General features: G+C 38.0%; 1 protein-coding gene across 2 annotated transcripts; it reads right to left on the bottom strand.

Annotated features, from left to right (window-relative positions):
• Nucleotides 1–570: 570 nt before the first annotated feature.
• On the bottom strand, nucleotides 571–18475 carry kpna1 (karyopherin alpha 1 (importin alpha 5); the record flags this gene model as incomplete). 2 transcript variants are annotated; one of them, XM_079806017.1, is made up of 15 exons in its annotated part: nucleotides 571–2262; nucleotides 4732–4907; nucleotides 5020–5147; nucleotides 5234–5359; nucleotides 8685–8763; nucleotides 9332–9495; nucleotides 10350–10449; nucleotides 10536–10624; nucleotides 10734–10865; nucleotides 13309–13403; nucleotides 13496–13595; nucleotides 13679–13792; nucleotides 16556–16692; nucleotides 17138–17174; nucleotides 18361–18447. In XM_079806017.1, 13 exons carry the CDS (start codon nucleotides 16679–16681, stop codon nucleotides 2075–2077), a joined length of 1617 nt encoding a protein of 538 aa, XP_079662143.1. In that variant the 3' UTR covers nucleotides 571–2074. The 2 variants fall into 2 exon arrangements, with proteins under 2 accessions (XP_079662143.1, XP_079662142.1); XM_079806016.1 differs by lacking the exon at nucleotides 17138–17174 and having other exon boundaries at nucleotides 18361–18475.
• Nucleotides 18476–18742: the final 267 nt, after the last annotated feature.

Below are 18742 nucleotides of genomic sequence, written 5' to 3' on the forward strand. Positions count from 1 at the left end.
GCAAAAACTTCTGGCAGCTTTAGTCGTTGTTTATGCACATGTAGGCTATATCTTCAAAATAGACGACTAGTTATACATTAAAACTATGCTGAAAGTGCATTCTCGTTTACTATTGACACAAATCAATAAGTAAATCATACTCAACTATTATAGTAAACAGCTTTTCCTAATTAGGCAACCGTTGCGATTTGATGATCGCACTAAGCCAACACAGTCTCCTAACCATGCGATGTTAAAATTCATAAAGTTGCCGCCAAATTTATCAGTATCCATATTGGATTTTCCTGTTGAAGCCAATTCATGCATTGAATGTATTAGAAAATGTAACATTTTGTAGTTTAAGGCCATTTCGCGATTTCATCATACAGCAACCAGGCACCAACCCAATAACTTTTTCCTCAGATTTAAGCAAGTTTTTTCCGCGTGGGTCAAAAAACAAGGGAATTCGTATAAATGCAGAAAAATCACATCCCTGGTATAATGACTGGCCCTTTCGTGAATGAAGCAATGATGAATGAGTCTCCTGGAGTACCCACACATTTCTAATTAAATCACTTGACCACTGAGCTTCATGAAACAGCATTTATGCAAATGGCGTAACAGAGAACAGTTACACAATCTCAATACAACAGCAGTATTGAACAAAGAGCTGGTCATCTCGGGAAGAATCAACATCGAAATAAGAAAAACAAAGTAAACAATAATATCTTGAGCTAATACCCAGTAAATTTTATGTTTAAACTTATTGATACATTTTTAGTCTTCTTTAAAGTCCATTTGTTTGTCATGTTCCACCTCCATTTTTTTAAATGAGGATTATGGCACCTTCGGTATTAAGAGATTTTAACGCTCACAAAAATACAAGAAGATAAAACAGAAAACCAAACAGTACTGAACAACTTTCTGCTCTGTATTTTGTCTTATATAGTTCTAGTCACATATGTTGTGTCTAAATGTGTGCATTCACCATGATTAGACATTAATATTAAAGTTTGTCTCACAAACGTCGGGAAGCTAAAGCCTTTCAGCTCATTTTTCAACAGCTTGTTAAAATATGGTGGAAGCTTTGAAGGGGTAGAGTTTTCTCAGCACTCTTAAATACTTAGTGTTATCTGTAAATACATCCCATAATGCAGATACGCACAATTCCTCTTCACCTTGATATCCTGAGAAGCGCTTCGGGGGCCTAAAACTGACTACAGAGGTTCGAGTCTAAACAAAGGGTCTGTTCTGAACGTAAAGTGCTGATGATGATGATGATGCTCGTGTGAAATTGTCCTCTTGAAATATCAAATGGTTTTAATGCACAGGATACAGGACCTGTCTTTTTGTCTGTCCAGCAGTCTCAGTGAGCAGGAAGACTCCAACTCCCAGAATTCCAAAGGTGCAAGTGTGTAACCCTAAAAGGAGAGGCGGACCCTGTACAGTTCAGTCATTGTCGGAATGCACGTTCAATGCGTGTCAAAAAGCAAAAGACCATCTGACTGGCACTGTCAGTCAGAAAGCCCGGACCCCTCGGTCCGTCTTTAAGTTGTCTGGGTCAAATGGGAAAAGTGCCTTGCCTTCAGCAGATGTCCTTCCTTGACCGTCATTTTTCTTTTTTTGGGAGGGAGGAAGGGAGGGGGGATTTTGGAGACATGCAAACACAGTCACACGGTCAGTCCAGTGTTTTACAATAGATGAAAAGTCAATATTGCAGTCACGTCACACAAGCTGTGCTTTCCCAGCTTCCATCAACTCATCGCTGGGTGCAGTTTTCCTGAATCGGGACTGATGGGATACATGTGCTTTGAAGGGCTAAATGAAAGTTTAATGAAGGAAGTGGGATATTTAAGTCGCATGTAAAAGTCTACTGGTCACATTTTCTGCATGTCGCCATCGTTCCGGACCGGGCCAATGACATCAGGGAAGTAGGACAAGAGGGAGGAAATGGGTTGACCGGCAACACACGCTCTTGTATAACACACTCTAATTGAAATGTTCATTTGTTAAATCCTTCGCTCTGTTGGGTCAGTGGGGCGTCTCTCACCCTACAGGGTGGATTGCTTGGAGAATAAGGGAGTGAGTGGAAATGTTAAAGTTGGAAACCCTCCATGGGAGCCTCACACTGCTGGAAAAGGAACTGCTGCTGCTGGAGGTCAACAGCAGGTGCCAGAGCCGGATCTTCATCATCTGTGCTGAAGTAGCGCTCGATCAGGTCAAAAGCCTTTTGGTAGATCTCCTGGTTCTCATGACCCTGTAGGAACTCCAGTTTGTCCAACCCTGATGGAAAGCAATAGAAAAATATTAAGCTTAAATTTGATTATAGATTGCTTTTTTTTTTGTTAATTAAAATGTATTTGTCATTTATATTTACAAGTACAAAAAATAAAACAAAATTCATTCAAACCTTCTATATAATAATATGAACATCAAATTTGACAAACAAACAAATATGAAACTCCTTGTGAAAATCTGACCTCCTGAAAAGATTAACACTATATTAAGCTGTGCTTCACATTAAAAAGGATTTATTGTTGAAAGGTTGGGATTTAATGAAGCATCTGAAGACCCACCCCAGAGAACCAATTACAGCCATTTGATCAGTTAAGGACAAAAAAAGTTTTTTTTTTCCCCTCCCCATTCAATAGGACGATACAACAACAACAAATTATTCTTGAAAATTATTGAAAATTATTTGAATTATACAAATTAAATTAACATATATTACTATTGTAATAATATATTACTATAAAATAAAATAAAAATGTATTTATTAATTATTAATGATGCTGATAAAATTTTTATTTTACATAACCACAGTAAAATTACAATACTAATATTCATTAAACTAAAGAACTTTATTTATTTATTTCTGCAGGGAAACCTTAAAGCCCAAAGTACTTGTACAGTACTTGATGTCAATTTCAATCATCAGCTTAGTAAGCCTGTAGCCTGGCTCCGCCCTCCTACATACTTCCGCTTAATTTTCATATTCCTTCAGTACTCCGTCTGGGATTGCGGTATATTCTCTGGTTTTCTCCCGTCAAATTTTAACCGGTCCAATCAGCCAACAGAGGCAGTGGCTGAGAACGATGACGTTGATGTTGTGCTAGTTTGAGATGACGTACGTCATGACCAAACGTTAGCGATTGGTTATGGCAGATCCAGAGTGGATCTGGGCAGATCCAATTCATAGTTTTCACGTGTCGTCACGCTTATAGGAACGCCCACCTGGAGGGCAAAACGAGGCTCTCCTCCATTGCCTGCTAGTTATTTTTACCAGGTTTGTAGTCAGTATTAATGCGGTAAGACAGTGGTATTAAAATACCAAATTCAATATACACCTTATTGATGTTGCATACTTTGTAGAGGAAAGCAGACGAACACAGAATATCAGTGCAAAACAAGGTTTGTCGTTAGGTGTTTTCCCCATCGAAACCCATTATAAAGAAAACGCGTTGCGTTCATATTCTTGCCTCATCTACTCGCCTGTATATAGTATGCATCATCAAAAAGGTGTAAACTGAATTTGATCTTTTAATATCAGTTTTAGTACATAACGGCACTTTAAGGGTGGGTTGCACTAAGGATTTAGCCTTTCGTCAGTTCACCCTCCGTCTGGGTGAACTGTCAGTCTGGCCTAATGGTTAGAGAGTCGGACTTGTAACTGGAAGGTTGCGGGTTCGAGTCTCAGGTCCGGCAGGAATTGTCGGTGGGGGGAGTGAATACCAGCGCTCTCCTCCACCCTCAATACCACGACTGAGGTGAGACTTGAGCAAGGCACCGAAACCCCAACTGCTCCCCGGGCGCCGCAGCAATATGGCTGTTCACGGTGTGTGTGTTCACTACTGTGTGTGTGCACTTGGATGGGTTAAATGCAGCGCACAAATTCCAAGTTTGGGTCACCATACTTGGCCACACGTCACTTCACTGTCTGCTGCTTGATCAGCTCTATAATGTTTTACTGCGTAATTAATCTGTGTTTAAAATGAAGTGGTGCAACGACTCGATTTAAAATAAAACCCATATCAACAAATCCTTTAAACTTTGCTTAATTTAATCCCTATTGGTGCAGCTCACCCTATAGTGTTTTTCACGTTAAGCGTTTTAAAAACGTCCCGCTATTTTCAGTGATTGAAATACTGCAGCAGGTGCTGTATGTATATGGATCATAAGTACCCAAAACGTGCATCTTGTTCACATATTTTTGTTTTAAGATGGAAATTTGACAGGCTTGTGCTGTAGTTCTATGGCGGTTTTGCTCTCCAAGGCTCCGCGACAGTCACGTGACTGAAAACTATGGATAGTTTGAAACTTCAACAGAGTACCCGCCTTCAAGGAAGTTAACGCTTGTCAATGGAGAGTGACCAGACTCTCAGTACAAATGAAATGTACCCGAGTCTGGTAGGACCAGGCTAAGTAAGCCTGTACAATAGACGCATGCAGCCAGATATACGTGAAAACTGAAGTATACTTTGGGGTTAAAGCTTCTGTTTTGCTGACAACAGATTTAAAAAAATGATTCTTATTACAAATCAAGGAAGATAGTTGGCCAGGTTATAAGCAACCCAAACTCACAGTGCTTGCAGAGATGTTAGTGTGGAGCAGCATTTACTACAAATTGAGCCGCTCAGAGACCATTTGTTTTCCTTGATTTTCACATTTCACGTAGGTGGTAAGTTTTCCAGGTGAGAATATATGGAAATCCATATAAATAAAATCACATCCAAAGTGTGACGGCTAACATACCATATGCCTCCTCAATGAGCGCGCAGTAGGGGTTGATTCCTCCTCCTCGTTTAGCCTCCAGCTCACCCAGTCGTAGGATGTTCTCCAAGCCATTTAGGGCCACCTGTACGATCTTTGAATCCATCAGCGTCAGGAGGTCACATAAGGGCTTGATGCAACCAAGCTCAACAAGATGCCTAAAGAGAAGATCAAAGCATTAGAATACATAGCCATCTTGGTTGCTGATGCAGGAAGTGATCTGATCACAAATGACAGTTAAGACCAGGTTTAAGAAGTGATCTATCTCACCTGATCTGCTCAGCAGAACCGCCAGATGTGGCGTTTGTGATGGCCCACGCCGCCTCCTTCCTTGTGCGGAACTCAGCCACTTGCAGAATACTTATCAACGGGGGGAGCAAATCTGCATCCATCACCATCTACATGTCACAAAGATCAAAAGGAAGAGTGTGAGAGAGAAAAAGACACTCAAACTGAAGTTTGAACTTTTTAAACATGCATGTACCTGTATTTGTGCACGATTCCCAGCTGTGATATTGGAGATGGTCCAACATGCTTCTTTTTTAATGGACTCTTTCGGGCTACTCAGCAGGTGAAGAAGACTTTGCAGGGCAGAACAGTTAAGAATCACCTGTTCATGAGAAAACAAAATGACAAGTTACATCCGAAGTATGTATGAGCTACAACATTACAGCAGAGGTAATATCAGCTACGATTATATTGTAATTGTCGTTTTAACGATGACGAAGCTGACATTAACACCTTAAGAGTGCATGCTCTCACTGCATGATGTACCCTAGTTGAACGCAGGTAGAACACCCCAATATTTAATATATGTGGACAAAAAATGCCCCTGTGTGAGTTTGTGTCTTATATATCTGGTTACGTCAAACCTGTAACCCAAGCCGTTCACACAGAATGCATTTTCAGCACTGCTTTTCAAGGAAAACATGCTCTAGACCAGGGGTCGGGAACTTTTTTTGACCAAAGAGCCATTTTTTTTCCCTTTTTGGTTAAATTTTTTCAAAAGAGCCACAGTTAAAAAGTAATATATTATTATATTACTGTGTACGCACACAGTCCTTACTTCTACAGTGTATACATGAATACTCGACTTGGCATTTTCATGTGCTTATTTGTCTGTTTAAATGTGCAACTAAAGACACATTCTAGCTCTTTTCGTTCTCATTCATTCATGTTTCGTTATTAAAATCTTCAAACAGTATAGTCATCATATCATAAATATGACATTATAGGACATAAAAAATCTCCACAGCTCCATGGGTTAAATGTTTCAAAATGTCTCTTTGCACAGCAAAGCACCAGTTTCAATAAAAGGATATGTTAAAGTTTATATAGCCTACTTTTGCATTTTCGCTGCTGTTCTAAAAATGGCTTTCGTCATTATCTCAAGTCACGCAGATGCTTGAATCCGAGAGCAGGAGCTGTAGGTTTACCACAGAAAAGAACACGCACTTTGGCATGTACAACTTCAATATTATTATTATCATAAACTTTTCATTAATTTCGGTAGGCTGTACAACAAGGAATTGTAATTGGCTGCATTTTCTGCAGAGAGTGGATCTCTGTTGATGTGTCTTTTTTTAATCGATCATTTGCAAAAGGGTGAGAGACCTGACGAGCCACATGACTTTTGTCAAGGATCATAGGTTTCCGACCGCTGTTCTAGACGGGCAACTTTGACTGTTGCACTCATGTCTCGCACAAGAAAGGCACATGTTTAAAGCCACAGGGAAATTGTTGTGAGTCTCCGAGCAACACACGGTGGAGATTAGTTCCTGAGTAAATCAGCGTTTTTGAACAAATTCATAAAAGGCGTCACTTGCTTCATTCCTGAATGAATCGGTTGAAGAAATTACTCAAATTACTTAATTTTAGCTTCATATTTAAAATATTGAATTACATTTTTTTAAGTCATATTTCAATATTCTAAAATAATAATACATTACATAACATTAATTGCATAGCATTATTTATGCAATTGTAACTGCAATGTAAAGACATTCAAATGCTTTAGATGGAGCTTTTGTGCTATTCTGCAGTGCAAACATGGATTTGTTGATACTGATTTAATTTGATTGGTAAAAGCCTATAGCGTCTTATTACTCTAAATTAATTTATTGATTAAATACAACCCCAAATCAGAAAAAGTTGGGACAGTATGGAAAACGCAAAAAAAAAAAAAAAAAAAGTATTTTCTAAATTTACTTTGACTTGTATTTCATTGCAGACAATATGAACACAAAATATTTTATGTTTTGTCTGGTCAACTTCATGTCATTTGTAAATATGCATCCTTTCCTGTCATTCAGACCTGCAACACATTTCAAAAAAAGTTGGGACAGGAGCAATTTAGGGCTAGTAATGAGGTAAAATGGTTAAATAATGATGTGATTTGAAACAGGTGATGTCAACAGGTGATTGTAATTATGATTTGGTACAAAAGCAGCATCCAAGAAAGGTCTAATACTTTAGGAGCAAAGATGGGCCGAGGATCGCCAGTTTGCCAACAAATACGTGAGAAAATTATTGAAATGTTTAAAAACAATGTTCCTCAAAGAAAGATAGGAAGAGATTTGGATATTTCACATTCAACAGTGCATAACATAATTAAAAGATTCAAGGAATCTGGAGGAATTTCAGTGCGTAAAGGACAAGGGCGCAAGCCTAAGCTGAACAACGGTGATCTCCGATCCCTCAGGCGGCACTGCATCAAGAATCGTCATTCATCTATAAGGGATATCACCACATGGGCTCAGGACTACTTTGGCAAACCTTTGTCAAGTACCACAATACGTAGTTACATCCACAAATGCCAGTTAAAACTGTACTGTGCCAAAAGGAAGTCCTATGTTAACAGTGTCCAGAAGCGCCGTCGACTTCTCTGGGCTCGGAGGCATCTGGGATGGACCATCACACAGTGGAAACGTGTACTGTGGTCAGATGAATCAGTATTTGAAGTATTTTTTGGGAGGAATGGACGCCGTGTGCTCCGGACCAAAGAAGAAAAGGATCACCCAGACTGTTACCAGCAACAAGTCCAAAAGCCAGGGTCTGTCATGGTATGGGGTTGTGTCAGTGCCCTTGGCAAAGGTAGCTTGCACTTCTGTGATTAATGCTGAAAAGTACATAGAGATTTTGGAGCATAATATGCTGCCTTCAAGAAGACATCTTTTCCAGGGACGTCCATGCATATTTCAACAAGACAATGCAAAACCACATTCTGCACACATTACAAAGTCCTGGCTGCGGAGGAAGAGGGTACGGGTACTTGACTGTCCTGCCTGCAGTCCCGACCTGTCTCCAATAGAGAATGTGTGGCGCATTTTGAAGCGCAAAATGTGACAACGAAGACCCCGTACTGTTGCCCACCTTAAGACTTGTTTGCAGGAAGAATGGGACAAAATTACACCTGAAACACTTCATCACTGGGTGTCTTCAGTCCCTAAACGTCTTTTAAGTGTTGTGAAAAGGAATGGCAACATTACAAAGTGGTAAATGCTTTACTGTCCCAACTTTTTTTGAAATGTGTTGCAGGTCTGAATGACAGGAAAGGATGCATATTTACAAATGACATGAAGTTGACCAGACAAAACATGAAATATTTTTTGTTCATATTGTCTGCAATGAAATCCAAGTCAAAGTAAATTTAGAAGTCACTTCTTTTTTTTGTGTGTTTTCCATACTGTCCCAACTTTTTCTGATTTGGGGTTGTATAAGAATTTGATGATGCATACATCTAATGAAGTTAGAAATAACTGCACAAATAAAGGTAAAAATGCTCCTAGGAATCAGCTAAGGTTCCAGCACAAAAACACAGCAAAATATTGTCTTATTATTATCAACAAAATACCAGAAAATATTGACATCATTTGACGTCACTATCACACACTATTAAGCAGAGGACATCTAAAAAAAAAGCGCAATTATTTCACCTGAGTCTGTAGGTCGTCTCCTGTGACTATGTTCCCCACGGCTCTTAGAGCAGGGGACACCACCTTATATTCTGCATGTCTGAAACACATGAGAACAAGACCTCAGAAAACAGTTACTCAAAGAATTTTAAGTATTGCCAAAAAAAGAGAAAAAAGAAGAGAAGCCGTCTTAAAAGCCTAAGCCGGTGGTTCTCAACCCGGAGGGGCTGGGGCCCAATGTAAACTTCCAGGGGACCTCAAAATGACTTGATGAATTAAAATAATACAAAACATCATTCATATCAGCTAAAACAACAACTAAAAAAACATTTTCATATTTCAAATTTTTTTTAAAGAACCAATTGTCTTGGAAACCTGGATACTGTAAATGAGGTAGCCTAATTTTCAAAGTGTGGAAAATTCATGAAAATTAATGAAATCTTATAACTCCAACATTATTATAATAAATATACATTGCTATGGTTATGCCCAGCTCTAAAATATTTTATTCTGTAGAAATTGAGTAAAAAAAAATCCATAATCCTTATCCAGTAAATCACAAAAGACTGGAAAGGTCAAGTCGACAATGGAGGGCCTTTGAATCGCAAAGGTTGAGAACCACTGACCTAAGCTATTTACTATTCTTATATTCTTTTTTTATGTCTTACAGCAGCAGCTCCACTAGTCTGCGACAGACTCCTGAGTCAATAACAGCCTGGATCTTTTCATTGGGACCGTCGGACAGATAAGAAAGAGCCCAGCATGCATCGGCCAGAATGTCAGTATCGTTCACAAAGAGCAGCCAGGACAGAACGCTGAGACACGGTGACACCTGCATTAAAAGACAAATACAACTTAGATCTCACCTTAAGTTTAAAGGTGTGTATACTCATGTGATACTCAATTACTAAGATAATATTGATTTATATTTGATTAAAATGTTAGTTCATTTTTGTTCGTAATACATTAATCCACGTCAATGTATCATAAAAGAAAATAAATGAAAAATGTTATAAAATTATAAATCAACATTAACTTAAGTAATTTAATTACGCATAATTATTAATAACTTGTTCTAGCTTGAGCAAACATGACCATGATGACACACCCACATGACATCACCGTAATGTTTAGTGGCTGCTGAAATAAAATGGAAACCTTTTTTATTTTTAATTGTTGTTTTTACGTGCTTGTTTGTCATTTAGGCTCTTTTCATCTATTATGCTCTGCTCATTTACATTTACTCATTTGGCAGATGCTTTCATTGAAAGTGACACGGGAGTGTTTTGTAGAACAACAGCAATTAATCATATAAGGAATCAACCGCACCAACTATAAATACAGGCTTCTGACTATTAATAATGTATGTGCTTTTAGTCAAAAGCTTAATTCAATGCATTGCAGAATTTTCATTTACTCCAGTCTTCATCGTCACATGATCCAAAAATAATTCTAATATGCTGATTTGATGCTCAAGGAACATTTGTTATTATTATCAATGTTGGAAAAGTATATTTTGTGATACAACATTCACAGAATCATAACATTATAATATACAGTATGAAAACAATGGATATTCATTTTGAGATTAAATTTAACAGTGTCCATTATATATGTTTTAAAAAATAACAATAATATATATTTTTAAAGCACTATACAATTTAAGGAAATAGAAGATGATTTTACCTTGGCAAAATCTGGGGGTGGGTTTTTCCCTCTGCACAAGTTAGACAGAGCCCAAACTGCATTCCTCATCATAGTCAGACGATTTTGTTTAGCCAATAACCTGCAATGAAACCTGCACTATTAGAACCATAATGATACATCATTCAACAGTATGGTTGTTCTAAAATGAATGTTTGTATGACTTACTGTACTAGAGAGGGTAGAATATTGCAGTCCAGAACATAATCTCTGCACTCAGTGCTGTCCCCCGCAATATTGCCTAAAGCCCACACCGCCTGCAACAAAGACAGTTTCAATCACATATAATTCAACAAAGTTACATCAAAATTAAATACTAGTCCTATTTTACTAGCCCCTTCATTGTAAATATGTACAGATTCTTACCTGTTCTTGTACATCCTCAAAATCAGAGCTGAGCATCTCAATGAAAATGGGCACTGCCCCAGCCTGGATGACCACACGCGTCTGGTGGGATGTTCCTGAGGCGATGTTAGTCAGAACCCACGCTGCTTCAAACTGCAAAAACAGGACGTCTGTCACAATACTGCAGAAAAACATTCACTAACGCACCATTCGAAAGCCAAGAGGATTAAATAAAGATACCGGTGAGACTCGCAGAATATACACATTCCAATAATGTGAGCGTGTGCTGGGAGAGATTCATGCCGGATGACTCACTGCTGTGACTTGGGGCCTAAGACTGGCAAGCGGTTCTTCTGGCACGACACTGCATAGTTCGTTTTAATTAGGGACGTGCACCACAACTAATTTCCATAATGGAAATTTTGTAAACGACTAGTCTACTAGTCTAAGAAACCCCCAGGAGACATAATAAGCGATGCATTTGAGGGGCTACTTAAATCTATAAATCAACCGGTCAAATCCCAAACTGAATGCTGCTAAAAAAAAATAGGTCATATGCTGTGCTTGTTTTGCATTATGATACAGCATTAACCTAAAGGTAGGGTGGGCAATTGCGAGAGGCTAGCAATAGCAAGTTAGCATTGAAAGCATGAGATCCCACCCTCCCTTCAGAGCATCTCCAAAGCCACATGACTTCAAAACACATGAACGCACACAGCAGAGTCTGCAAAGCGTCACGAGAGACGGAGTTAAATTACCACTTGTCTCAAAGCACATAACATTACAATAATAATGAACGTTAACAACTTAGAGCTTTTACTTGAATCTGCAGCAGTCAGGCGGTACATTTCAGTATTGATAGTGTTGACAGAAACACATTAATCCAAGTCTGAGGATGTGAACAGCTCTGTGTAGAACGTCACAGGTTGCCATCTCGTAATTACAGTTATGACAAGGCATGAACACCGCATAAGCTGGTTCAGGAGGAACTTTAAAAGGCGGTCGGCTGCTGTTTGTTGTGGCGCTCGGTGACTGTCTGTCTACAACTCTGCATAGCCTTAGGGAACGCGCTGATGAAGCGTGATGTCTGCGCGAGCAGGGTATAGAAATACATATGTTGACAGACAGGTAGGACATCATGCAAATGCAATGATTGGACGAAAAAAAATTTGGTCCTGAGACTTCCACTGATAATATATGTACGTTTTAATATTTAGACTACTTCTATTATTGATTACTAACAGGATGTGAAGAGAGTTTCAACCACTTTAACAAAAGTGTTTATAAAACTGTTTACCCTACCTTTAATAAACATTAGCCAATTATTTTTATTTTTTTAATTAACCGAATCAACTGTAAGTAACAAACTCAATATTATTAACAGAATTCCTAAATGAACAGTTCGTTTCTGCAACTAAGCACACAAAGACCAGAATCAAAACTATAATATTCTTCACTAATCCAATGGAGCCAACCAACCCTGTGATGTCACAGGTTGTAGTACTGCAAGATGGCGGCGCCCTTGCTACAAAAGCTATAAAAAGACCATTTTTGAGTCCAATATCTTACTACTAACTTCCTCAATAAACTCCTAATTACTGCTTATTAATAGTCAGTAAGGTTAAGGTAGTGGTTAAAGGCACAATATGTAAGATGTTTTGATTAAAATATCTAAAAGCCACTAGAACAATGTGATATATTTTGTCATCCACAGAAAACGAATGATTGTTATAGAGCTCAACACGGTTAGTCTTGATTTTTGATTTAGCGCGAGTACCATGTTTTACCATGCCTAATATTGATCTAGCGTACTGCAGTGGGCAACAGGTGTCTCATAGTGGCAGCTGAGCAGAGTAGCATTATAACATAACTTTCAAAACACTCAAATGTATGTAATGATAAAACAGTGCCCCACATATAGGGATTATGTGCTTTATAATTACTAATAAACAGCCAATATCCTAGTAATATTCATACTAATAGGGAACTAGTTAATAGTGAGAATTGGACCCTAAACTAAAGTGTTAGCCATCTTTTTTTTATTTTAAATTGTTACATTTATTGTGTTTGTTATATGATTTTTGATTAGATTGGAAATCCATTTACTAAATAATGTTAACCTGACTGACTGCTTCCTTTCCACTTTATGGGTATTGTATTCATTAGGATACTGATATAGGATCTGTTGTTGTCAAGACAGTTTTATTCATGGTTCCCCTATAAAATTTCATACCGGTATTGTCCCTCATAAATGGAAGTATAAGTATAACAAGCCTATAAACAAGCTTAATTGTTATATGCCAGTTTGACATAACCGATACACAAAGTCAAAATACTCCCCTTACAACATGCAAGGTCTGAGGTCAAATTAAAGGATTTTGATTTCCGCTGCAGATATACACTTTTCAAAATAATTACCATTTTACATTAACATGACATTCATTTGAATGTAGCCTTTATTAAAAAAGATAAAGCAAAACATAAATGTGTAAACCTAAAAATGAACATGTCAATTAGCCGCAGCAGTATTGTTTAGTTGACTAGTCTCTCAAATCCCTAATTTTACTATGATCCAGAAACAGTTTATTAGGCTCACCTGTAGCGTGCAGTTCTCTCTTCTTTTCAGGAACTCAACAAATCGGTCCACAACACCAAGGGTGGCAATGACCTCATCAATAGGGGGATTTGGCTCTAATGGAGGATTACAAAAGATGGAATTAGCATCCTTTTATCATAAGTATGATTATGTAAATGCCAGAATTTCAGTCTTTGGAGTCTTTCACCTTTAGATAAGAGTTTTCTGAAGCGCTGTGTTCCTATGAGCTGTTGTTCTGGGGAGCTGGAGAAGATCATCTGAATCATGTCCTCAGAAATAACACTTCCCTATGAAGAAGGAAGACAGAATCAATACATTTTTTCCATCAGTAAGTAAAGACTATGAATCATTATTTTTTTAACTTTCTCACTGTGATTTGGTCCATATTGTTGGCCTGTGATTCCAGGTATCCACTGTCTGACATCCCATCATCCTCCAGTGTTCCATCCTCCTCCACTGTGGCCACATTTCTGCGCTTGAACAGCTGTAAGAAAACACAAACTCTCAGCTCACTGTGCTCAATAAAAATACCAACATGTCCTAATGTTGCATTTCTTTCTTTTGGAGAGGGAAGTGGGGATTTCTTTTTTTAAACGTTCCAAAATATTCCCCTGAAGAATCAACTAGAAGTAAGCCATTTGTAGGCATATTTGCTCCAAGCTTTTAAAACATTACACATTTGTTTGAGTGTTCCCACCAGTCTGACACACCAACATTGTACAAATCATAAAACATCAATCTTTTGGATTTTGCAGCCGGCACAGTAGTTCAGATTTTACTTGTCCTGCCAATATTTTTCAATATTATTATTTTTTTAAAATAGGTTGAAAATGCAAATTGATGACTTTATCTGAGGCTGTTAATCGTAGTCTGTGTTTGTTAGTTACAGGTCTGCTTACACTAGGTCTGTCTTTAATAGTTAACAGTTTTTTGTTAAAAAATAAATTTCCCTATGGAGAAAATAAAATACTATGAAAATAGTTATGACTTCATGACTTTTTTCACTTGATTCAGTCTATTTAGTTTTGTATCAAACACAATGTGATTTTCGGTGATCGAGATCTGGCAATAACAGCACATTTTCCTCTTGGGCGAGCGATCCGCTTACAGCTTACCCAGCTCATTTTACTTGAGTAAATTTTTAGACCGGTACTTTTACTTGTACTTCAAGTAAAATGTCATTGAAGGAATACTTGAGTAGAATATTTTGTTACCCTTTCCACCTCTGCCAGCGAACCAATGAGAACACCGGACAGTGATGCCGACACATAACAACAGAGCGTAGACGCTAAAGCTGCTGTGGATCTGCATACACGGAACTACAGATTTGAAGAAAATTACCGTCGTTTGGCAAAGTTACATATGTATTACTAACATTTTATAATATCATGTAAGCTTTATGGTACACTTCATCAAGGGAATTTATAGGTGTTGACACTAATCAGCAAGTCCACAAATGGCTTGGGTATGCAGAGCATTCGCAGCTTATATGGACCGCACGCCACTGATATACACTACACAGTCAGTAACATATTTTTATTTGCTAGAAAAATATTTATATTTGTCATTATATTTTAGGTTTTCAATTTGCATCTGTAAATTATTTGTCTATAATCTAACCCCTTCAACTATAAATTCATAAACACTTTGGCTAGAAAATGATGGCAAAATATTGTTGGTTAATCATTTTTCACTGATTCTAACTGATGATACCAAATTTTTCTTGCAACTTTGACAAATTCACATGATCACATTTATGTTAAGTAACTAGACTTTGTCACAATCAGCTCAATCTCAAACAACAATTCCCGACTATAACGAAACAAATGTGTACGTTTAAAAGACAAAAACACATGTAAAAGATCAATGAATGTAAGATTTACTGAACGCAGCCAAAGACTTTATATATAGGAAGACGGTGCTCTCCGATTATTTATGAATGGGAGAAAGCGCAACGCCCAATATTGCAAATAAGCCCCGCTTTCTAAATGAAAGAGCGATCATTGATTAGTAAAGTAATCGCGTCACTGCAGCTGCCGTTAGAAGATCCGGTTGCTATAGAAACAGGCAGTGCACGTTGATTTGAGCATTTAGAAACCAAATTTATGAGACAGTTGTTGTCAGATTTCATTGGTGATTTCAAATATGGAATTTAATCGTAAGCGTGGCAAACAGTTTTGGAGAATTTGATGTTTCCCCATTCAAAGAGACAGGAGCTGCACTTGCACGGCCGAGAGGCATTTCAAAGATGGCCGCCGAGTGAAATGACTTGTCTTTAAAGTCGGCATGAAACGGAAGTTGAGATCGTCTTTTTCTCCTTATTGTGACGTATATCCGAGTGAAACGGCTTCTGAAATTAGAAAAAATGTAGGGCGAGGCTTGATTTCGTCCTTCGGGAATTGATTGGATCGTTGGAAGTTGGGCGTTGCTAACAAAATGGAGGCAGATTTGAAGTTTGCACTCAGTTGTGGAGAAAAACTCAATCTATCTCTAAAATAAATGTATTTTCTTTCTAAATCTTTTCTACATAATGTTACTGAGCATATTTCCTCACTTTTCGCTGGTTTATGATACAGATTTTACTTATTTTAAGCCTTTTATGGCTTTATTTCTGTAAAGCTTTTTTCTCAGCTCTCCCTTATAAAGGGGGCGCGCCGTAAGCGCGTTCACACGCTGCATTCCTCAGTGCGAGTCGTCACGATAAGCTGTTCGTCCGACTATATTGAGTAATTTTTACATTAAAAAAAAGCTTTTATTTCTCATATATTTCTCTCTTTTTGCCTCAAGTCCTTCTTGAAGAAGGTATTGTGTATACCGAGAAAAATGCACCTAACCACGATCAGTGACAGGTTTCTGAGAGGAGGTGCAGAAACGAGACGGGGCGATAACCCCGCCCTCGCGCCATAACACATGACCGGGGGAGAAGAGAGGTCGTTTCATGGGGGAGGGAAAGTTAACATATTTGATTAAAGATTATAAAGGTAAATGAATTTTTTAAAAAATAATGAAGTGAACAGATAAATCAGTTATAGTAAACACTACAATATTAATATAAAAATACAAATTGTAAAATTTGATTTCATGCCGCCTTTAAAGGGACTTTGACGCAGCAGAGCAAGTGACAGTTTCGTTAACTGTCCCAAAACGCTCTCAGTCCATGTTGTTATTCAAAGGCAGGTCTTGTATATACTTTCCTTTAAACAGAATAACTTAAAGATTCACACTCTCATATCTCCCATTCTCTTACTTGTTCATCTTTCTTTTGTTTGCGAAGTTGCAGGCCTTCTTCCTCCCTCCTCCTCCTCATCTCATCTGTGTTAAGTGATTTGTTTTTATAGCTTTTGAGACGTGCATTGTCCTTCCCCTGACTCATGATGTTGCCTGCTGAAAAGACACAAACAAAGCAAGATGAGCACAAGAGGAATAACCAAGACTCATTAACATAGTTGCTTGATCTCAGCTAGATGTCAGGCTTTGACAGACCTCTTCAAAAGATCATTTAATGTCACTTGTTTCCATCAGCTGTGGACAAGTACACCAATCACAAAGCCAGATAAGCATTCACATCCACCGTTTGTAACATAACTAATCTGACAGCGGCAAAAATACAGAATATTAATGCAGTCAGGGCTGTGACATACTCAAAGGTCCCTGAGCCTGTCAGTCATTTTAATGTTGGGTTTAACCAGCAAACAAGTTGTGTCAATAATATTTTATGTGTCGCATGAACAAGCCACTTGCAAATAAAATCAAGAAGATAAAGGCTCCAAAACCATAACTTAAAGGGATAGTTCACCCAAAAATTTAAATTCTGTCATCATTTACTCACCCTCAAGTTGTTCCAAACCTGTATGAGTTTCTTTGTTCTGCTGAACACAAAAGAAGATATTTTGAAGAATGTTTGTAACCAAGCAGATAGAGCAACCATTGACTACCATAGAATTTTTTCCCTAGTAAATGATGACAGAATTTTCATTTTTGGGTGAACTATCCCTTTAAAGTCGCCATGAAACAGAAGTAGCAACATCTTTTTTGCTTCCATAACTAGTCTTCTCTCAGACTAGTGGAAAGAAAACAGGCAAAATTTTGTTTTATGTTTACATTTTATCCATTTGCAGCTGCAGATTTCAATTACATATCTTTAAAGGCTATTTTCTCAAAATGAGCAAGAAATCTCCACTTAAGTAGCAAGTGCACACTTTTATTCCTATTTATAGGTTTTTAAAGAGGGGTTTGTTAAATCATTCGCCTTTATTGTATTATATAATATGTTAATCCTTTTTTCCCTGGCTGTTTTTCCTGACTGTATTATCTGATTTACGGAGTGATAAGAAATTCAAATAACATGTCAACAAAATGAAAAACTGGCTTTATCCAGTGTTCATATTCCTGTTCTGAAAATGCATGCAAATTAGCGCATATTTAATTAGACTACCTCTACTGCGTATTTAATATTTATATTTTGCATTTTTTTAAACCTAATATTTCAGACAAGTCAGAAATACAAAGCAATTGACTTAACATGCAATGGTTAACCAACTGGGGAAGTATGGTGATATCTATTATTTAACATTTTTACAATATTGAACTGTGGAGTTTTGCCTTACATGACTAGAAATAAGATAAGAAACAAAGCCAGATTGGAACAGAGCTTCTCATGGGCAGTGGCGCTTCAGCCCGCAGTGAAGGGGATCGACTGATCCAACCATCTCCACCTAAAACACCCTGCCAAACACACCAATCCAACCGTACATAGAGTCTATGAAGCGGAGACGGTCGATTCAAGTCAATAAAATGTCATTTTAGGTCCTCACGAGGTAGTGATCATCGATTGAAGAGCATGTTTGTTGCTAATATCGTCTTAACGCCAGACTCGCCTCTCCCTCCCAGATCTGCGCAGCAGCCTCTGTTAGCTCCCCTGCTAACCCACCCAATAAGGTTGTCCGACTGCTGCTTTATATTTGTGTTTTAACACTTTTATCTTTTGAGTTTATCATCATATAGGTGTAATAAAACCATTCACACAAAAACAATCCAAATTGGCGCACTGACCTGTCAAAAATGTCTCGTTTATCCCTGCGTCGTTTAAGCTGCTACTGTTCAGCCTCCGCCGGTATAGTGATACTGCGCATGTGCACTGGCAGAGGACATCGTGTGCGAAGCGCATGTGTGGTTCTCGATGTTGCCAGTTTGTGTAACGAAACGTGTTGCCATGTCCACTTTTTATAAGAAACCTGGGTCTTTTTTTGTTTCTTCTTCTTCTTTTTTTTACAGTTTTTCTCAGTCGCTTTGGTACATTTCTCGAATCATCCTTGACATTTGCAAAACAGCAAGTGCATTTCTCAAAACAATTCGTACAAATAGCAAAACACCATGGATTACCTGCAAAAGCCAGTCTCTTGCTCAAAATCCTTAGTTCATCTCTCAAAAGTAA

This window comes from Gobio gobio (assembly GCF_949357685.1).
Source record: "Gobio gobio genome assembly, chromosome: 23".
Classification (NCBI taxonomy): domain Eukaryota; kingdom Metazoa; phylum Chordata; class Actinopteri; order Cypriniformes; family Gobionidae; genus Gobio; species Gobio gobio.